The sequence below is a fragment of the Varanus komodoensis genome, unplaced genomic scaffold (assembly GCF_004798865.1).
Source record: "Varanus komodoensis strain SLA01 unplaced genomic scaffold, ASM479886v1 scaffold66, whole genome shotgun sequence".
NCBI lineage: Eukaryota > Metazoa > Chordata > Lepidosauria > Squamata > Varanidae > Varanus > Varanus komodoensis.
Window position 1 is genome coordinate 3,183,141 of NW_025336296.1, and position 22,985 is coordinate 3,206,125.

A 22,985-nucleotide genomic window follows, 5' to 3' on the forward strand; every position below is an offset into this window, starting at 1 on the left:
TAGGTACCAGGCAAAGATGTTTCTCTCCTCTGAATACTTCCAAGAGCAGTCTTTATATTTCTTGTTTATTTTGACATCTGTTGTTCTGCTTACTTGGCATAATCATAATAGTTGTTCTTAAACTTTTTTTTATTGTGATGTTGACTGGTTTTATTGTTGTTTTGTAGTATTTTACTGTAAGCCACCCAGAGAATCCATCTGGATTAGTGGGCAGCACACAAATTAAAAAATCTATTAAAAATATGTGAGAGCAAAAGCAAGAGCAACACTGTTTGCCAAAATAAATTTTTAAAAAAGAGAATGGAGCAGGTGCAGAATCAGATTTTAAATTCACTTCAATTCATAGCACCAACTTGCTGGCGAGAATCAAATGCAACTCACTTCCGCTGCCCTGGAAGAAGCACACATGCTTGGAAAGGAAGGGCCTCGGCAGTTACAGGCAGCCGATAAATACATGGAAGGATGGATGGATAGATAAAATAAGCCCCAATTAGTTGCAGAAAAGGGTGGTATATTTTAAAAGTAAAATGATGCAACAATGAGCTTCTGTAACCATGCATATATCTGGCCAGCTGCCTCTTCACTGAACGAGGGAAAAGAAGATGGGAAGGATGCTGTGAAGACAGCCACGTGGTCCCCAGCATTTGCCCTCCTGGTGGGCATTCAGCCCCCCTGGTCTTCGGCCATGAGGGCCAGCCCTAGCTGCAACGCTGAGCCAACAGAGACAGTCTGTTCTGGCTGTTAAGCCTGGCCTGAAAGCTTTTCAGTGGAAAAGAATGCGGTCCTAAGGAAATTAAATGCATCAAGGTGTTTAAGAAAGGAAAATACCCTTTCTTTATTAAATGCTTAGCCACGTTCTTCCCACTCCACTAACAAAAGTGATGTTTCCCACAAAATCACTCCTCTGGGAGTTTTTTGTTTTGTTCTAGCAGCAACCCAGTTTGCAGAGAAGGAAATTGAATCAAAGGGCTTTAAAATAGTGGCTTGCCAAGTCTGTTGGACCCGGGGTGCGGTGTGAGCGGGATCTTGCAAGGCAGTATACCCAAAAGCTCTTCTTTGGACCCAGGTTCTCCTGTACCACCAGCAGCAACTCCTATTGCGAAAAGACGCAAGGGACTTTAAGACCATGAGCGGGGAGGGGGACCCCCGGAGAAGCTCGACACCCTCAGCATGATCAGCCTCAGTGCACATAGAGGTGGCCTTTCCCCCATTTTCCAGCCATTTTCTGACATTCTGTATTAAGATGCTCATGCAGCATTTTCCCAATGCTGTCTTATGTACTGATTTTATTTATGTTATTTTATTTAAGGTCTTTGCATGCTGTCCCAATTACTAAAAAAGTCTCTGGGCAGCTTACAGAGAGCAAACCAAAAAACAAAGCCCATAGCAATAACAACAACAACAACAACAACAACAACCACACACACACACACACAAAGGGCTGGTGTATTTTCCCAGTTTTGCTGTCTACCACAGAAGTTCCTTGTGTTATGAAATGCAACATGTTGGAACATATAGAAAGTCAGAGAGGAAAACCCCCAGAAAAATCCTTGTGTGAGCAGCACTCTAAAACCGCCAAGGAAATAAAGAAATGAGTGCAGGAAAGTGCTGAGAAGGAGCCCTTGGCCTCACAGGGCTTCCTCTTCTCTCTCAGCCTCCATGTTCTGCTGCAGGTGGTAGACCTGCTGGCCAGCTGCTGCATAGATTTGAGGACTGCATGCAGCTTTTTCCAGCCACACCAAGTTCCCCACAGGGGCACCCCATAGCTTGGCTTAGTGGCTCCTCTTCCTTCTGCCTAGGCAAAGAAATCCTTGTTAGTTAGTTATTTTAAGTGGTAGACAATAATTGCCCAAAGGTGTCCTACACTCCCCTGTGGCTTTTCTCTCTGCTGGGTTTTGAGCATGTACAATCAGCAAATTGAAGGATTGCTTTATTTATTTATTTAGATTTATTTATTTTCTATACCGTCTCAGGACAGTTTACAACAATACTGATAAAATAGAATAAAAATAGAAGCAAGAGTAAAAAAAATATCACAGCATCCAGTAGTTGGTATAAAACCACACATTAAAACGATTTAACAATTAAAATATTGGGAGAATAAAAAGGCTTTGGCAACAACCAACAAGGTACTGGACTGGTAGGCAAAAAGATGACAATGTCTATGTTGGGGGAAAAGTCCTTTTGTTGGGGCAGGGAGAGTCCCCCCCTCCCCAAACTTTGTCATCGCTGTCACTGGGATGAGAGAGACGATTGTAGAATAAGAGCCGAATTGGGGTGCAACCAAGCGCCAGAGCCGTTTGGGCCATCCATGTAACTAGTGGCAAAGAATCCTGGGAGTTGTAGGCCAGGCCATTTAGAGGGACACATGTTGTCCACTCTGTTCTAAACCCTCCGTGTGTTTACTCTGAGGTGAATCTTCCTGGGTTCAGTGGGAATGAAGTCAGTGTTGCCTGGGATTACAGGGAGCCTTCTGGCTCTCAGTAGTGAAAACTATAGAATGCCAAACATAAAATAATTCAAATACATGAGAAATGAAACTGGTTATATCAATATCACATCGTGTCCATGAGTGGTATTCGTAACTTGGAATAAGTTTCCACTGGTTGGTTAAAACCTGAATTTCAGGAAAATGTTTTTCTCTGCTGGCTCAACCTTCTCCAACTGGACAGCTGGCCAGGCAGCCTGTTCTACCATCCAAGGCCCATCTGGTCTAACGATGCTAGGCTGGGGAAGACTCTGGTAAGCAGTGTCCCCTCCCTGGTAGGAAAACCGGGTATCTTGCAAGCTTCATAGCAGGATAAGACTTTAGCAGCCCCCATCCCAATTCCCCCAGCAACGGAAGCTGTATGATGGTAGCAAAGTTTCCTGCAGAATTTAGTACTCCAGCTCTTAATCAAGTACATCTGAATATGACAGGAGAGTTGAGAACATGTGTGAGAAAGGTCAGGGCAGCCCTTACTTACCACATGCCACTTTTGTCCCAGGAGATTCCACGGGAGGTGGTTGAGGCCCCATCAGTGAGGGTGTTCAAAGATAGGCTGGGCATGCACACGGTGGGCATGTCATGGGCGGAGCCGGCTGGAGCCGGGGGTCAGACTAGATGACCCAGGAGGCCCCTTCTGACTCGCTCAAATAAATTTAAAAAAATAAAAAAGAAAGATTCCTCTGGGGTTGACCTATGTGATGCCCTCTGGTATGTAGGACTTCTCTGTTCCTTTTTTCGTGCCGTAAGTGGTTGCAAGAGAGTGATTTTCTGGGAAGAAATGTAATTGAAAGCCCCGTTTCTGCTATGTCTGCTACACAATTCTAATGAGGGGACTTTGAGGCATGAACCCAAAGGACACTGATTCATGACACTGTGTGCACAGTTGCGTCATTTGCAAAGCCAGGTTGCTTCACTGGAGTGGCTTCAAGAAGGAGAGATCAATGCAAGCATTCCTTTTCTGTGCATTCGGAGAGGTCAGGCAGCCTTCCAAGTGTAACCTCAGATGCTAGATGGATCTTGCGAGGTCTTAGCATGGTCTGGGATGAACTTCTGGCCTGAACTCTCGCATCTGAGAGCTCCAGCAAATGAAGTTAGGTGGGCGACAATAGAGAGAACTTTCTGAACAGAGTATCTTGTTTGTAGAATAACCTTTGCATAGAGATTTGTTCTCTTTCTGATCTTTCTGGTGCTGAGCAAAGATCTTTTTATTCAACGAGGCCTTTAAAAAAACCCTCCATAATTTGTGCCTTTTGCTAAAATGTGTTTCACTTGTCCCTTAGCTTTTAATATGCTTTACATCTCCATGATATTTTTAAATATATTCACTTTGTGAGCTGCCCATAGAATTTGAGTACAGCTAGTAAATAACAGTAAATATAATAATTCTATGGTACCTCCCATGTAAATAAGTAGGAAACAGTGGTTCTCTCTCCAAGGAGCTTCACCCTCTAGGCTTGTACTGGTAGCAACATGTTCAGCCACTCAGACACGATCTCGGGACCATCCGATCACTTTCTTAGTAGCTCTCTTGACGATCACACACTGCTTTTTCTTTAAAAAGTAGCTACCAGTGTTGTTAGTCATCCGAGTGCTTCCGATGTGTGTTTTCTGTGCAGTGGATCACTGTGCCCAATAAAGCAACCTTGTAAATCATTCCATAAACATTCTACCTGTAAAAATGTTTACTACCTTGCTAAGTGGCCCGTAGCCTGAAATTTTTCAAGATGGCAGCAGGGAAAGGCAAGTTCCCTCTTCCACAGCCAGAACAGAGATGCAATCTATTCAACAGGCTAGGAAAAACTGTCTTTTATAAAGCTTACTCACCTGCACAGGGTTCCTACTTACCTCTGGCTCCTGGATAGCATGTTAAAATACAAGAGTGAATGCAGTAAATGTGCTTTACATGCATCCTATCTCAGGACACAGCCTAGTTGCTCCAACTTTTACTTTGGGCTCAGCCATTGAAAAGCGGGTTGGAAACCGAAGGACACAGTCCAGTGCAGCTGCCTGAAACTTTCTGAATGCAAAGGATTACAGGCTTCCTGTGCAGGTTGACAAGAATGTAGAGCCAAGATTCACAGAACACAGAAACAGAGTGAGTCAGAAGGGGCCTCCCGGGCCCTCTAGTCTGACCCCCGGCTCCAGCCAGCTCTGCTCACAACATGCCCAGCATGTGCATGCCTATCCTATCCTGGAACATTCACCTCTGCATGCCTTCTGGCCTACAAAGTAGTTAGAGAGGGAGGTCGAGGCACCCCCAGGATATCTCAGAGCACGGCACTGCTGCTTCCCCCCCCCCACCCCTGGGATATCCCCAAAAGCCCCTTCTTGAGCCCCGAGAAGCAGCCAAAATGGTTCTTCCTGTGCTAGCTGCAAGCAGGATGCCCATCTATGGGGTCAGGGCAATTTTCAGAGCTGGAAATCGGGAGGCTGAAATATCCTGCAGCCTTCTAGACACTGCCAAGTGTGCATCGCAAGCACGCACTGCCCGTTTCTGTCTTGTAAGCTGTAAGGGATGGGCTGCAGCAGGTGAAGTCTAATCGGTATGAGAATGTTTCTACTCAGTTAAGATGTTGGCCTCTTTGGCCCAGTGGTGTTTCCTCTGGACACCAACCACCAGCAGCCCCTGGGCTGAGGCCGACCCACTAAGCTTATGCTATCCACACCGCTCTCGTTAACAACCCTACAGCAAAGCACTAGGTTTGGTACACAGAGCAGCTTCCTCTGTGTGGAAATAGTGTCATTTCAGGAGTCTTTTGAAAGCTTTCCTCATGTGGGTGATCTTGAGGTCACCTTCACACGAAGGGAGGAAATGTTAATGCGTGGATGTGGATTTTTTTTTTTTTTTTAAGAACAGCTTGTACATATTTGTTTTTTTATCTTTAGTTGCTTTCCGGTCAGAGCTCCGCCAAAGACAAGGAGAGAATATTAAACCTCATATAGTCACTGTTTCAAACAATTTTTATCAGAGGCATAAGGAAATGCAATTTATGTTAGTGCACTCTGGACCATTTTTAAAAACAGAGCATAGAAGTACTCTGCTTTTAAGCATGCACTGGATATAAAAATGCTCCTGGATATAAGCATTATACAAAAAAAGAACAGGGGGGAAGTGGCCTGTTACAAAGAAACCAGCAGAAATTTTGCAGCATTGAATTCATTGCAAAATTGGTGCTGGAGGAAATCCACAAAGACCTGCATTTAGCAAAACAAACTGCCCAGCCATCCGTTATTGACAGATCCATCAATTTCGCTTGGCTGTATGATAGATTAGCAACCTGTGCAGAGCCACCTGGTACCTGTCTACTCAGAGGGAAGACTCCCTGAGTTTGGTGGACCTTACTCCCAAGCAACGTTAAACTTGCTGCCATTTGTTTTTGCAAATTCTGTCTCTCAGGCAAAGTGTCTCTGAGCATTTATGTTTTCCCCCTTAGCTGAACAGAGAACATCAAAGCAAAGTACAGCTTTAAACATGGATGAATAGGATGCTTTCAGCACATACGGTACAAGCATCTGCAGCTTTGAAGTACAGCTGCTTTAAAAGTATTAAAAAGTTATTTTAATATAAGAAATTGGAAATGAGGAAAATGCCAACTACTGTTTTCCCCTGCCCTTAGAATCATTTTTTACTTTTAAAATATAAAATACAGTCAATGCAATATACCAAAAAGATTAAAAATAATGCTAAATGCCTACACATAATGAAACAAGAGAAGCAAAAACAATTTAAATAAATTTATACTGCAACCTCCTCCCCACAATATATCAAGTCTCTATCTGCTTGAATAAGTTTGCACAGCCTCTTTAAAACTGGGAAGCCTAAAACTGGGAAGCCTTCTCTGCGGTGGCGCCCTGACTATGGAATGCGCTCCCCAGAGAGGTCCTCCTGGCGCCATCGTTATGTTTCTCAGCTCCAGGTTAAGACCTTTTTATTTCAGCAATTTTTAATAAGTTTTAATAGCATGCCTTATATGTTTTTATTGCAGCCAGTGTGGGTCAATAATTTTATCTATGTTATATTTTATTGTATTATCTATGTGAGCCGCCCTGAGGCTTTCGCGACAGGACGGCATAGAAATACTTTAAATAAATAAATAAAATAGAAAGCCTATTGGGCCTCCCTGGAGAAGAAATCTTGTAACTGTGGTCTCACCACCAAGAAGGCCCTGTGGGTCCCACTCATCTCATGTTAAAGGGAGATGGGTCTGGGAGCAAGGTTTCTGAGTCCAGTCTTGGCAGGCCAAAGGTGGCCCTTCAGGCAATGTGGTCTCACGCTGTGCGGAGCTTTTAAAGGTAAGCCTGGGCTCCTGTTGGAGGAGGCAGCCCTCCTTTGTGCTCTGTGCTGGAGGTCCTCTCTGGCTGCTACGACCAGAGACACCTGTCCAGCCATGCAAGATGGGTGCTCTCCTTCCTCCTAGCCAAGCAGAAAGAGCCTGGGAGGGAGAGCGCAGAGTTGACCTAGGCAAAATTTTGTCTCTCCAATCTGCTCTGAAGATGAATGGGGTGGACCCTCCAAAGAAGCAGGCACTGTGTTTTCAGCCCGAAAGAACCAGGTCCTGAAAGAATGCCATGCCTTGCCTCGCCCTGCCTTGCCCTGCCCTGCCTCGCCTCGCCTCTGCGGCACTGTGTCCACCATTAAATTTGTGGCCTGTATTCTTCCATGTCTTGGATCCCCTGACATGGCTATTCCGGTGTCAGGTGCTGTACATTACAGAGGACAATTTTGTATTTGAAGGCATCCTCTATTTGTAGGGATGTCTGCCCCAAGCCTGGCTTAACAACAAATAAACATTAGAAGGGGGAGCTGGAAGGGCCTTGAAGTTGCCCATCCACAGTCTTCAAAAGGTCAGCAGGTTGAGAGTGGTACAGCAATCACAGGGGGAGAATAATTGCATTTCTATTTAAATGAGAGTAGTAATTCCAGATTTGCAATGGTTCATATGAATTAGCACATGCTACTTTGTGAAAAGAGGAGTCTCTTCCTTTTGGTTGTATTTTTCCTCTTGGTTGCCTATGTGTAAGTGAGCACTTCACCCTTCCAGTACCAGGGGGTCCGGATTCGAGTCCCCACTCAGCCATGGAGCCAGCAGGGTGAGTTTGGGCCAGTCACAGACTCTCAGCCCAGCCTACCTCACAGGGGTGTTGCTGTAAGGGTAAGATGTAAGCCACCTTGAGTTTCCTTGCCAGGAAAGGAGGTGGGCTATACGTCAGCATCAGCATCATCACTTCATGCCTGTTGGGTGACTCACACAGAATCTTCTCTAGCCACTTTGATGTCATAAAAGAAAGGGGAAACAGAGCTGGGCACATGCCCAACTTTCTCCACCAAGTCAGAATCCTATATACGTAGCTCTGCCTTTCCAGCCAGCATCTGAAAATAGCTTTCTTACAAAGCAGGCAGTTCAAAGGGAAAATTCTCGGGCAGCAGAAAACTCAGCTGTCCAGAGGGAGACATCTACATCTGGTGAGAGCGGAGGCTTGACTTGATGCCTCGTTCAAATTAAATTTGGAAACAAATTGCATCCCTAACCAGAAAAAGTACATAAATGAGTGGCCTTATTTCTACAAACACATTCTTGAGGATGTCCATGGGGGTCAGTGGGAGGAAGGAAGCTCTTCTAAAACGGTTCTGTAATTTGTGTAGTGGGTCGAAGCACATTGAAACCGTCTGCTGTGGATGTGTGCCCAGGCAGCGTTTTAATAAAGGCTGCATACATTTCCAGACCCTCGATGTACAGAAAGGAGGCTGGCTAAAAGGCCTCCCTTAGGAGGCACTAACAGCTGTTAAGGAGTTGCTAAGAAAGTTCTCATTCCCACACAGAGACTCACACGCATTTCTGAAGCATGGACAAATCGGTCGTGCTCATTCAAGGTTTTTTCCTCCACCACACTCATTCTATCCCCTGCCCATGCAATCTTGTTTATTTTCCCTCCCCACACAGAGACTCATCTGCTCTTTTGTCCGCCTTTTCCAAAGCACGTTTGTATTTGTGCACGTTCCTCAACTGTCCACATTTTCCTTTGCCTACACCCAATGGCAGAAACAAGTTTAGAAATACTCACATTTTCCTCGCATATCTTTCAAGTGGACACATGTTGAATGGATTTATTTGGGTAATGCAAAATGCATTGCCCACTCAGAAAGTTACGGATTTCCCTTCCCACATAGCAGTTGATTCAATATCCAGGTCCAGAAGGTACAAGTTAGGCATTCTGGGATGGACTGAATTCACCTAGCAGTCTGGGGCTTGCCAACCTGGAAGTATTGAGAGGATCTTTCTGCCCATTCTGCTCCGAAGGTCAAAGGAAATTTCACATCTGGGCAGCCCAATTAGAGCTCATTGATTGAGGTGGCAGTTCTCTAAAGCAGCTTACCCCAACCTTGTGCCTTCCAGATACGTTTGGACTGCAACACCCAGAATTCCATGTCAATGGCCATGCTGGATGGGAATTCAGGGAGTTGTGGTCCAAATGCCTCTGAAGGCCACCAAGTTAGAGAAAGCTACTCTAAAGCAATTGACAAGGTTAAGGGAGGAAGACATGGCTTCCCTCACGCATGCATTGGCTACAACCATGCCCTCTCTTTTTGCATTTCCTTTCCATTTGGTGCTTCTCTTCTGTTTTTTGTTTGACCCGTTGGTCACCATGTTAAGCTCCTATTGGCCTGACCCAGAAGGACTTCTGGATTGCAGCCGGGCCAAAAGCCGATGGAGGTCTGGGACTGGGAGGACTATCGAGTAGCAGGAGAGCAACACTCAGTCAGGCTGGAGAACTAGTTCTGCCTCCCTTTCCAAAAGACCCAGTGATGTTCCTCTGCAGCTGACACAGGAGCCCTGCTTGGATTGAGTTTTGCCTAGGAAAGAAACCCACTTGTGGCTTTCTGTGTGGGAGCAGATGATAAAGCCCGGTTCATAACCATACCAGTGGCTTCTCCACATGTTCAGAAGAATGCTTTCAGAAGCGTCCTTCAGACTCATATCCTCAGTGAACTTAGACCTGAAGCATCCTCTATTTATGCAGATGGGCACAGTGGCAGCAGCCTTGTACACACAAGGAAGGGTACCTTCTTTTCTCTGGACACCGTGATTCATTGCCTTGCGGGGGAACAGTAATTAAGGTGGTTTTTCCATGATGAGTTTACTATGCTGAGAGGCTGGTATAGCAAAGGTGTCTATCCCAAAGTGAAATATTCCAAATAGTCTATCCTAGGCAAACATTTCACATACATCATATTAGAATACAGTTACATAGTTACAGTTCCACCCCCAGCATATGTAATTTAGAAGGAGCGGATATATAATTAATTTATGTATCATTGTACTCATTGAGATTCTTAGTAAAGTCATCCCTGTAATGAATACTTTCCAAACAATGCCAACCATAAACCTTTGTGTGTGTATGCTTATCTTGTGATATATATATATGAAGTTTCAACAACTCTGAGTGTTAACCAATGTTCCAAACTTAGAATGAGTCATTTCTCATGAGTCATAAGCCAGGGCTTTACTATTCTTGCCTGACTATTCTAGGTCAGATGTTATCTGGATATCTTCCATTGTATTCATATCAAGCAAATGACTGTGTAATTACAAAATAGCATCAGTCCAAGTTTTCAATGAGAAGTTGAATTGGTGTGTTCTCTACAAGACACCGCTCCAGAAACAGGAGAGAAAGAGACAAGAGACCCGCTATATTGCTCAAGGTGCGGAGCAAGACAGCAGGTGGTGAGATAGTTCTGAAGCAGCGCCTAATGGAGAGTCACAGGAGAGTTGTAGGCATGACACAAGCTGAATATAAGAAGTTGGTTATGCTTCACAGATTTCACCTCAATGGAATTTGTGAGTGGCATGTAGCAATGGGTAAAAAAATGGTTTCAGTTCATTTTTTATAAGATGTTGCAATAATCCACATTTGTTCATGTTAGGGATGGAAAGAATTTGAGATTAAAAGGGTGCACATGAGGGTTATGTTGAAACTGACAGATTTGTTCATCCTAGCAAGGCGCTTTGGCTGTTACGCCTGGGTGTGAGTCTTCATGTATTCCACCATGTCTGTAGTGTTGCCAGATCTTTTTTATCGACAACCTCCTCATTTTTATCAGCAGTATATCAGGCAGGTGCCACACAGTTCTCCACACAGGGAACAGTGGTAGCATCCCTCTGTGTACCAGTTGCTAGGAAACATGGGGGGGGGTCCTCTTTCACTCACCTCCAGCTTGTGGGTTTCATATGGGTGGCTGTTTGGCCACTGTGTGAATGGAATGCCAGACTGGATGGACCTTCATCAGCTCTTTTCATGGTCTGGACATCCCTTAAAACTGAGCACACCCTAGTCATTTCACAGAGCATGAAAATCTGTGTTGTTGTTGTTGTTGTTGTGTTTTACCATAGTACAGCTGTCAAGTCATCCGAGCCCAGTTGTGGTATTTCAGTAGGGTATATTTGGTCATTAGAAACCACGATAAGAAGCAACAGTTTGTTCCACGGTTTTCTGCTTACCACAGTGGTTTCTTTTGACATGTGCACCTTGCATCCTGTTCCATGGGCTTTATCTTCAGCTACCACAGAGTTCCTTAAGAAGGGCAGCTTCTCTAGGAGCCTCTCTAGCCACCCAGCCTCTACTGTCTACCCCTGCCTAGTAGCAGACGCAGTGCTCTGGTCTCACTCTTACAAGCTGCTCTTTGTCCCCAACTTCTCTCTTACCTGTCATTTTCTAACTACAGAGCAGCAGTGCCCAACAAAGCAGCTTTGGAGATGACTGCTATCTGCTGGCTGCAGTTTTCATAGATGCCAGCCTGAGCTGTCATGCCTTTTACTTCCATTCCAAAGTATTTGAATACTTGGATAGATGTTGGCATGGGGAAGGATGGTTTAATGCATTCAGGGGTGGTAGTGGAGGGGATTAGATTATGGGTTAGGGTTAGGGGCAACACAGCAAGTGCTTTTAGCAAGTGTTCCTACAGGCAGAAATCTTTTGAAGAAAACAACCTTTCTTATGTTGCTGGCATAAAGACGTACTTTACTATAGAGCAGAGACATCACCCTGCCAACAAAAGTGCGTATAGTCAAGGCTATGGTTTTCCCAGTTGCAATGTATGGCTGTGAAAGCTGGACCATAAGCAAGGCTGAGCACCGAAGAATTGAGGCCTTTGAATTGTGGTGCTGACGGAGACTCCTGCAAGTCCCTTGGACCGCAAAGCGATCAAATCAGTCAATCTTAAAGGAAATCAACCCTGACTGCTCTTTAGAAGGCCAGATCCTGAAGATGAAACTCAAGTACTTTGGCCATCTAATGAGAAGGAAGGACTCCCTGGAGAAGAGCCTGATGCTGCGAACAATGGGTGGCAAAAGAAGAAGGGGACAGCAGTGGATGAGGTGGCTGGATGGAGTCACTGAAGCAGTCGGTGTGAGCTTGAGTGGACTCCGGGGAATGGTGGAGGACATGAGAGCCTGGAGGAATGTTGTCCATGGGGTTGTGATGGGTCGGACATGACTTCGCAACTAACAACAAAAATAGAGGAATCTTTCCTGTTGGGAGGTTTGGTTTGGAGATGTTCAGATCTGCCCATGTTAGATTAAGGACTAAAGTGCATTTCAGTGGGGATTGGGGGAAACGTTCCCATAAGAGCATAGAAGGAGATTGAAGCATGGAAGGGGCTCAGACACGTGTATCTGAGAAGACATGATGTATCTTCTGGCAAGGGATGGGGAAGAAGGACTGGCTTTCATGCTCTCCCAAAGGGATGGAGGGCACGTGAGCAGGAGAAGGATTGGAGGAACTGGCATGTGGGATCAGGAATGGTGGAGGATGGGGGAAACGAAGGTGATGGAGGTGAAGTACAAAGCAGGGACTATCATGGAGGAGTTGGGGAAAGGTGAGGGCCAGTGTGGGGTGATGGTTAGGGTGTTGGACTGGGGATGTGGGAGATTTGGGTTCTAATCCCCACATGGCCAAGAAGCTCACTGAGGGGATTTGGGCCAGTCTCCAAGGAGTTTAGTTGTGGCCTAACCCACCTCAAAGGGTTGCTATTGTGAGGAAAACAAATGGAGTGGAAGAGAACTAGGTAAGTTGATTTGGGTTCCTCAGAAGGGAAAATGTGCAGGATATAAATGCAATGTGATGGGGGAAATTTAACATCAGCAGGACAAGAAAGAAATGAGGGAGAGATAATACAATGCCGGGGCATTCTTGGTGCTTGAAACCAAACCAAGACAAGGAAAGGCAGAAGGTGGGTATAAGCCAGCGTGAATGGATTTCACGGGATACTGTCCCAGTGAAGAATCATGGACCTGAAACGATAATCGGATGGCAGAAGGGAGGTGAGGGGCAGAATGGGGGGTGAAGGAAGACAGCAGGTGCTGGAGAAAGGGGCAGAGCAGGGGGTCTTTGGTGGAAGAGACACTTTGCCCACTGGTGCTGCAGGGAAGTATAAAATGTTGGGTACAGGCATGGTTGGAGAAATGGAAGGCAAAGCATTCCCACACGCTGGCTCTCCATGGGGATAAATGCATGGGGGGAAAACCTAATTGATGACCTCGCAGTTCCTGCAGAAAATCAAGGCTCAGTGGGAGTGAGGACAGGAGGAGTAAAGATGTGAGTAAAGATGCTTTGATGTTGGAAAGAGTGCAATGGAAACGATTGTTTCTGTGATTATCAGAGTCACTCACTGATAGGCACCTTTGTCTATGGGACATGGTAGAAAGCAACCTTTCTTACGGAAAAGGGAGAAAAGGGAGAAGGGATTGTATTTCAGGAGCAGTGGCTGATGGGACATGTGCCAACAGTGAGGAGTCTGAACTGGGAGGATGGAAACAATAATGTAGAAACCACTTAATCATCTGTCAAGTAGATCATGGTAAAAAAAACCATGCAGGGATGCTTGTCATCATGTGCAGGTCTAACTTTAATTCTAAAAGAGATACTGTTGTCTTAGCTACAAGAAACTTGGAGACATTGACTTAGAAAGAGTACCATCCAGAGAGAGAGAGAGAGAATGAGAGGGGTGGGGGGCAAACTGGCTGCGGTGGACACCTTAATACTATCGTACTCCTCCATTGCTTTCACCAGACAATTTCTAATCATTATTTCCTCCTTGTCTAAACTAATGTGGCCTGTTGATCCCTGGTGGATGTAGTTTTGGGTCGACTGACCCCAACTCTGGCAGTCAACAGATGTGCATGATTGCAATTCCATCTTCCCCAGAGATAGTGAAGATTTAGTTCAACACATCTGGAGGATGTCAAGGTTGGGGAAGGATGGTCTCTGTGAGGGGTGCGTGAGGAACCCATTTGGTGGTGGGACTCTGTTGGACTCTCTGCGCTTGGGTCCCCAGACTCCAGTTCACCCTGCAGTGGCCTGGTGTCTGAGTTTCTTGCAAGTGCTCCCAGTGTTTGCACTGCACTGTCCAGGAATTGAGTCCAAGGGGTCTCCCTCTGCCATGTCTGGTCCTGCCACCACCAGCTGCACCAGGTGCAGAAGAAGGCAGGTCACCAGGAATGGTGCACGGTGTAGCCACTCACAGCACCTCCTTCCACACCCTGCAGCTGCTCTTTGGCAAGTTGCAGCTGTTGGGAGAGGTTGTTAGTCGTGCAACCAGGGGACTACAAGCATTCATAGACTTCCTTTGGCTTGGCTTGCTTTGCAGGACTGGGCCAGGCCAAAGAGCAAGTCCTCAGATGCTAGAGGGACAGATTCCAAAAGGCTTCACCCCAGTCCGACTCAGTATATAAACTATGATTCTTTAATGCTCAATGAAGCATTCTTAGCTTTCTTGCTTATTTATTTGGTGGTAGGCATGATTGTGATAAATTCATTTCATGTTCTCTGGCAATGAAGAGGGCTGTGGTCCAACACATCTGGAGATGTTTGGGGAAGGGTGGTTTAGGCGCTTGTGCCGTGACAAACCCCAGTGACAGAATTGAGCTGAAAGTTGCTAAGGATGAATGGAGAAAGGGTAAGAAGAGTTCACACAAACACCATGTCCGGCTGCATCAGTGTCAGGTCCTTTGATGTTAAAAAAAAAAAAATATCAGTAGATTGTAGACAAGCAAGGCAAAACTTGGACTGGCCTGTGAATAACACTCAGGATTTTCCAGCCCTAATTAGAAGTCTCAGATGCTTCTGAATGATGGACTGGAGGTGGATGAGGGAGCCCCCCTGCAGAAGCTAAGCATGTTGGGGTCTGGTCAGTGCTTGGAGGGGGGACCACATAACGCCTCCTTGAGCTCCATGATGGGACGTCACGGTAGCAAATGCAGATGCTTGTTCTTGCCAGTAATCTAATAGATATTTATTTTAAACCAACAGCAAGAACTCATGCTTTGGAGACGCACGTGGATGCGCAAGCAACTTGATGTGGGCATCTGTTCTCTCTTTTCAGGGAGGATCTGCGTTCTCTCCGGTGTCAGCAATCAGCCCAGAGAAAGCAAGCGCACAAGCTGCTGTTTTGGCTCAAGAACTTGGCTGCCCTTCGGCCAGCAGTGAAGAAATTGTATCCTGCCTCCGCCAGTTGCCTGCCAAAGCTCTCAACGATGCACAAACCAGGGTGTGCCTATTTCTTGTCTTGATGGCATGGTTCAGTGGTGCGGTTTGCACGGCTTCCCATCCGTGGTGGGGCAGGAAGAAATGCTGATCATCTTGGATTTTTAAAATTTTGTTAGGGGAGATAAGACTTGTTCAGTATGGGGAATTAGTACAGCCATGAAGGAAGCAGGATAAAGATCTACTTAATTTAATTGCCATAATTACTGTGACTGGAACATTTCATCAGTTCATTATCTAGGTGTAGGAACACATGCAGTTCTTTTGTACATGGCTCTCAGCTGAATTTCAAAGGTCCTCTATGGGCTATCAGTTCAGACTTCTGGAAAGTCTTCTGGTGGCAGCCCAGTGGGCAGGGAAGAAGGGAGGAACAGAAAGTGGTGAGAACGAGAAAAGAGGAAGGGTCTGCAGAATAAAGGGAGAGAGAAAAGGTTGGCCTGCCCATATTTGGTTCTGCCAGCGAGTGGACCCAGAAAGATTAGCCATAAAAGAAACATAGAAACAGAGTGAGTCAGAAGGGGCCTCCCAGGTCATCTAGTCTGACCTGACTCCAGCCGGCTCCTCTCACAACATGCCCACCATGTGCATGTCCAGCCTGTCTTTGGACACCCTCACCGATGGGGCCTCAATCACCTCTCATGGAAGCCCATTCCATAATGTAGCCTTTGAGCAGAAAAAAAAAAAATCCTTTCATGGTTTGATTGATTAAAAAATGCCCTGATCAGTTAATTGGTCATTGTACACACATGGACACCCATGCAATGCAAGCACTTATAAGCCCCATCCTAAAAAGAGGGATTCCTGATTTCTTAACAGGGAATGCTCAAGCATCTATCCTTTGCAATCTGTCCTTTGCATTTAACTGGAGGAGAGTTTTAGTTAATGAAGAAGGCAATTGTGTGCTGCACAGGACTTTGCTGCAAGTCCTAATGGCTGTGGGTGGCTCCAAATTTCTCGTGTGGCTCTTTCCCTTTCTCATTCTCTAATTCACTCCAGAGCCGATTCTGTGTTCCCTACACATTGCTTGAGGGAACATGGGATCCTTCCAATTCTCACTTCTGAGGTTGGGGACACTCTGCCTCCCTGCCACCACCCGGGCACCTAACATGGGAAGAACCACACTGGCTGCACTCTCAGGTCAGGAAAGTCACCTCGGAGTGTGGTCCAAGGGGGTGATTCAGCAGGTAGGGAAGTGAGGAGACTGGGGTGGCTGGCTGGCCACCAGATATCCGGAAGCCATTTCAGCTTCCTTCCCTGCTCCCTTCAGAGAGTTAGTTAAAAGGGCAAAAGAGCCAGTCTTGTGAAAATGCAGGGCTGGGGGATGGAGGGTGGTGAAGATCTCCACCACTGCTCTCCATTGGCTACCCATAAGCCTGTGAGTTTGGGGGCTCATGCCATCCAGCTGGGGACATGCCCTCACTCCCTCTTGTCTGAGCAGGGCTTTCCTAGGTTCCTCTTACTTGCGGTCCCAAGCACTCTGAAAGTTTCCCCCATGGCTTGCTTTAGCAGTGGGCCAGTAGCCATGATCTGGCCCACCAGAGGTGTCTTTGGGACACATCAGCTGTAAGAGGGGGCTGGGCAGGTGGAGCGTAGAATGCCAGAGCACTCCCCTAATTTGCTGGGTTGGGGCTCTGGGAGTGAAGGGCAACACCGCCGGGTGCTTTGCACAGGACTTGCAGGAGACTGTGTGTGTGTGTGTGTGTGTGTGTGTGTGTGTGTGTGTGTGTGGCAGGGGGAGAGTACAATATGGCAGGGGCAGAAAAGGCCAGGAAAGACCCCCATGGCAGTGACTCTGGAGATTCCTCATTGACAAACAGCAAAGACAACTAGGTCTCCTGGCACCTACTTGCCATAGAACTAAATGGGGCTTATTTCTGTTAAGAAATGAACCGTTAAATGTCATTCAACTAATGAGTCTAACTCAGGGCTGAGCAGAAGGCAGATCTCTTAGTGCATCCCTGGGTGACTTGTGGTAAATCAGCAAAGATTTCTGCCGCAAGCCTCCAAGTTTAAAAGGCGTGGAATAAAATGAGTCCTTTTGACTCTGCATTAAATTATATTACTGAAATAAGAAACATGCAGGGAAGTGGTGCAGAAGTGCATGTGAGCTCAGTTAAAGCAAAAGTCTGCAGCTTGCATTCAGATGTGGGTGATATCTTGGCATCTTACTAAAAAACCAAGGAAGATCTCACAAACCTAATTTATATCTTTCTGCTTGTATACCATGCAGAGAATTCTGATTACATGATGGTATAAAGAAGCAAGCAAGCAAGCCTGAAATATGCCCTCGCGTGATTTAACTGTGTAAAAAATGCAGTATTTATAGACAGACAAACAGAGGGACAGAGAGGGGGAGGGAGAGAATGCACTCCCACATATTCCATATATCCACTGGCATGCTGGTAGCTTCCCACCATCCCCTGATAGTGAATTGAAGGAGATGGGGATTCTTCAGTTCACATTTCCATGCAAATTTCTCGATTTGCCCTTCTCAGATCAATACATGGACTGAAATGCAGGGATCCCTCTATATTTATCCAAATTTGTCAGTGGGCTTTGTAAAATGTTGATAGAACAGCAGCCAGAGGGACCGTGGAGAAGAACGAATGGTCAACTATGGAGAGGGAGGAAGGACCACACTGTCATGAGCTACGGTCCCTCCCTTCACACATTCACAGCCACAGACCTTTCTTGCAACATCTTCTTTATTGACTGAAACATTTTCCAGAAGCACATGCACCCAGAATGAATTTGCACAGAGTAGCTTGTTGAACCCAATCTACTGTTTACTTCTAGGGACACTCCTTATGAGCTGGTTTGGGCCCCATCCTTTCGAGGGGAGCCTTTTGGAAAGGAGCACTCCTCCTCTTTACACACCAGTCCTCTAATTGGGCCAGCCTTCTCTGCTGAGATTGCATCCTGTGGTCAAGAGCTGTATCTCCCTCATCTGTTTCTGAGAAACGTCCTTGTTCCATGTCCCTCCACTCTTGCAACTGTATATCTTGGTTATTCCCAGAGGCTGCTGCCCACCAGGGGAGTCTGGCCTTGAGATAAGAGTCTCCACTACTCTCTTCCCAATGTCCGGAACTAGCCCACATTCCAAGGACCTCTCCTGCTCTTCCTCCTCCTCCAACATCCAGCTGGCACACCTTGGGAATGCATGCCAAGAGTGCTGCCTTTCTCACTCTCAAGGCACACTTCTTCCAGAGTCAGTGTGTATAAGTGTGTGGTTGGCAAAAGATCAACACAGCCCCATATGACATGGGATGAAGAAGATCTTGGTACAATTTATGAGATCAGAGGAGTCCAGGGTGTTAGGACCAACCAAAATTTATGAAATGTGTGCCAATATACCAAATATAAATAAATACAGACACCGGCTGCAACTGGATATTTATTCTTTTTATTTGTATCCCAAATTTCTGTCAATAAATAGCACATCATCATCAACAATTTTCAAAATACATTTCTATGCTGCCTTTCTGTAATCAATTAGGGCAGTTTACAAAAATTAAGAAAACAAGAATGATAATAAATACCACTTTGGAAACAATAATTTTAAAAGTCAGATTAAAAAGATGCCTCTTTATCCCCTTTCTAAATGCAAGAAGACGGAGAAATATTGCTCTGTGCATCATTTCATGCCTGAGGAACAAGGAGAATTTTGGGCAAAACTCCCTCCAGCTTTTCTCATTCCAGAAAATGTCCGTAAGTCAGCCTTCGATGGTCTGGCTGTGTTTATTCAGTGTTCACTGCCAGGGGCCATTTATGTCTCTCTGCCCTACTTTCTTGGCCACCACCAAACGAAGCAGCAGCTCGGTCCTTTCCCTGTCTGAAAACAAACTATCGTTTTGCTCCCATTGCAGCTTTTAGCTATAAGTGGCCCATTTCAGTACTGGAGCCCAGTGGTGGATGGATCCTACCTCCAGGATTCGCTCACAGCAGCTCTGCAACGTCCTCGACCTTTGGAGGTGGACCTGCTCCTTGGAAGTGCCCAACAAGATGGCCTGATCAGCCGAGCAAAGGCCATTAAGGTAGGAAGAAAGAAAAGTAGAAATTAGAATTGCTGTTACAGTTGTGGAGATAGCCTGACCGAGAAGTGAAAGGCCAGGCCTGTCTCTGTTGACAGAGAACCGCACGCTGGGGTGAAAATTTATGCCATTTCCACATGACTCCCACACAGCACTCATCATATGAATTTCTACCATTCAAATAAAACCAACCTCCTAAGCCTTTCAAAGCTATTAGTGTGGTATTTCCTAACTTGGGTGATGTCCTAGAAGGCCATACCTATCATCCCTCAGCCAGCCAGGTGATGGATGCTAGGAAACACCAGTGCTTCAGTTGGTGGCCACTATTTTCATTTCCTGGAAGTCCACAGCAGCGGTGTTACATAATAATGAGGCATGTCTGTTTCAGGAGTTTCTGAGGATCAGGAAGCCCATTAAGGGAGATGCTGTGTGGTGATATAGTATCACTCTTGGTGGCTTTGGGGGGAAGGAAACAGCCACCTGATGGCCACTGTGAGCATTTATTGGCAGGGAACAAGGAGTTGTCTGCCCCCTCCCATGCAAATTTAGCCCTCCCACTCAAAAATCCTAAAAATGCCTCTTCTCTCATCAACTGTGGGTTGATCTGTAAAACCAGAGTGGGAGGTTAGAGCAGCCAAGCAAAGTAATTGTGAATGGCCACCTTGAGACTTTTCCCTACCTCTCGCAAGAGTAACTTAGCCTGTTCAAATGGACCAGGCTGGTACTGGGTGTTGTTCGGGCCTAAATGTCTTATGGCAGGCAAATTTAACAAAGGCTCTTCTTGACCCATGGGCTGCAGTTGTGGATGCGCCCTCAGAAACACCAAAAATTTCAGAGAGAGCTTTGTCGCTTCATCTGTATGGTGATCTATACACCAAAAGGGAGACCATGTTTTTCAAATTAAGATCACGAGGGACAAAAAATTGGGAAATGTGCTGAGATATTCAGAAGACAGGCAGCTCCAAAAGTGTTGCTTCTCCGCAAAACCCAGAATCACTTCCTCTTTGCCTCCCCTTTTCAACTCCCTCTTCATTCCTTGCCTTCTCTGTTTACCACCCATGCTCTGTACTGACCTGTCACTAATTATCCCATGTGATTGTCTGCCTGAGACAGCAGACGGAGAGGAATGTATCTGGGTTGTTCTGAAACGTCCCCAGCAGCCGACTCATTCGTCTTCTTCCAGTACCTCCCTTGTTGCAGTGAACTGTGAAGAACAGATCTTGCAGAATTACTCATAGGCTAATGAGTTTATTTCTGCACTAAACCGTCAGAGATAGCTTTGAAATCCCAGCCTTATGCCATAGGTATGTTTGTGCAAGCCCCTTTTTGTCTCCACACCTCCCTGTGTGTTGGGCTTTAGGTGGAGACACATAGAACAGGAGATTGACAAGGAAGTCCGTCAGCCATGATGTGGAAGGAGCACTACCAAAGACTCAGTCACAAAAGTGGCAGATAGACGTATCAGTTGGGATGTGTGAGGAGCCAAGTAGGAGGGTCAGAATCTCATGGACTGGCCAGCTTGGCCCCAGATGTTCGTCTATCAGCCCGGTGATCGACTTGGTCTGACAGGAGATGAGTCAGAACATGGTTTTCAAAAAGTGTTTCTTCTACTCTTGGTGCAGGCCACAATTTGCGTCTGCCTGCCTGCCTGTCTGCCAACTGAATTTGCATAAATTCTGGCTGCAATTTGTAAATTGTGGCTGGAATTTATGCACATTTTCTGGCTCAAAGGATATACAAATCATGGCCTGTTGTAAAAGCTGCAGGGAAAAAAACCTGATCTGTATCCCTTCCGGCAAGGGGTTGATGTTCCATCAAGCACAAGTGAATCCACATTTCTCGGGGTAGCTCATCTCCACACGCCAGTGAATGAACTGCAAAAGTGCCATGGTCAATCTTGCCAGCTACCAACAGTCTAAGTTTTCTAAAGTATTCTAAATGTGTTTGCCCATGCATTTGCCGCGGTCACCTTCATTTATAAATATACTTGTATGTGTGTGTGCGTGCAGCTACCAAGCAGCCCATAAAATCTGGAGTCTCTGCCCACTGTGTGTGAAAGAACGTTCAACAATGCCCTGAAGAATAACATCGCCAGGTCATAGGAATTTCTGGCAAGGTACCAAAAGGTGGGCTGGGTGGAGAAGGTGCGAAGGGTGACCCACAGCCTTCTGTCCTCCCATTTGCCAGTTCGGGACCCTCTCAAGACTCAGATCTTGGTAGGGTTGTTTTATTTACTTACTTACTTTCTAGATCACCCAACAGCCAAAATTCTCTGGGAGGTTCACAACAGAGCATTAAAAGTAACAATAAAAGAGACATCATATTAAAACCCTAAAAAGTTTACAGTACAAATTCTTAAACCAAATTTTAAACAGATTCATATCTACAAAATATGAACTAAAATAATAACTTTAAAAAGCTTAAAACATATTTAACAGATAGCAAGCTGCGCTAAAATTCTTGAACGTCCTGCAGTAGAGGATAGATTTTACCTGGCACTGAAAAGATACTAAAGTTGGCACCAGGTGGGCCTCAGTGGGGAGTTTGTTCCACAAAGGGGGGGGGCACTGAAGAGGCCCCTCCCCTTGTAGCCACCATCTGAGCCTCCCTCAGAGGTGGCCACTGGTGACAGGCCCCAGAACGTGATCGTAGTGTCTGAATGGATGAAGACTGGGAGAGGCATTATCAGGCATTGTGGTCTCAAGCTGTGGAGGGCTTTCTAGGTTGGAACCACCTCAACGTGCATTCAATGGCCTGACAAGACCCTGGCAAGTGGAGGAGGTCCAGTGAGGCACGGTGTGATCTTCTGGGTGCAACGGTGGCCTGTGGGAGAGTGCAGAACCTGCCACCGAAAGCGATCTCCTTTCCCCAGCAGAAAAGACAAAGCCTTCCCTGATGCTCCTTACTGATAATGGTGCTTTCAAGCAGGGCACACAGAGTGGTAAATGCTCCACCGGCACACGGAAAGGGCTAGCTCACAGGTGGCCTCTTCGAAGAGCGGCAGCGGCTACTTTTGGAAGAGGCCGTTCATGACATGATCTGCAGGAGGGCGTTTCTCCCTGCTCTGATGGCCAGCAAAACCTTGCTGGGAATGACAGAAACTCCGTGCTGCAGTCCATCTCCTGTAAAGTGGCACTTGCCACTTCGGTAGACCTAGATACTTTCACTTCTGTTGCTGTGGCCTTCCATGGAAAGCCAACCCACATGCAAAACCCCACAGAGAAGTCGCAAGGGGAAGCATCTTTTTGCGAAGGTCAAATGTTTTTGACAAAAAGAGGCCCCTCGTATGCCTAAGCTGTTAATCTGTGTGACTCAGTCCTTCGTCCCCACCATCTCCATCCTTGGGCACATGAATCGCTGGGAAAAGCCATTGCTATTTCTCGTGTAGCTTCTTTGTAGGGTGGGTTGTCTCTGTCTTGTTTCCTATGCTGGACTGTGGAAATATTTCAAGCTTTTCTGATGCAAACCAGATGCCGTGCCTCTAACAGAACCCATCCAGAACAAGGCCTCATTCTCAGAAGCAGCAGAAGGGTGGTAAATGTGTCCCTGGGTCCAGTGTTTAGGCAGGAAACAGAGGACAAGCAAATGCTTCTCCAGCTGCTCCCTGCACATGGAAATCTGGAAATGGGGGGAAGCACTCAGCCCAAATTTCTCCCTGATCAGCTTGTTTTCTCTGTGTGGGGATTCCACCCCCTGGGAGATTTTCAACCATGTGTGATCCCATCTGCCACCTGTGTGTTGTGGCAGTTAAGACTGGGACTAAGGGGATCCAGAATCCAGTCTCCACGCAGCCAAAGGTCCCACTGAGTGCTTTTGGGCCAGTCACTGATCTCAGCTTAACCTACCTCACAGAGTTGTTGTTGTGGGGATAAAATAGGGAGGGAAAGGACATTATAAACCATCTTAGGTTCCCTGAAACAGAGAGA

The 22,985-nt window shown here is 46.2% G+C and overlaps 1 protein-coding gene across 1 annotated transcript in view; it reads left to right on the top strand.

Moving 5' to 3' along the window:
- The window catches only part of TG (thyroglobulin), a 155,591-nt gene that overhangs the window by 108,352 nt on the left and 24,254 nt on the right, over positions 1-22,985 (top strand). The window contains exons 42-43 of the mRNA XM_044450405.1: positions 14,868-15,032; positions 18,895-19,062. Coding sequence (XP_044306340.1) covers positions 14,868-15,032; positions 18,895-19,062 — 333 coding nt within the window. The remainder of the gene's footprint in view (positions 1-14,867; positions 15,033-18,894; positions 19,063-22,985) is intronic.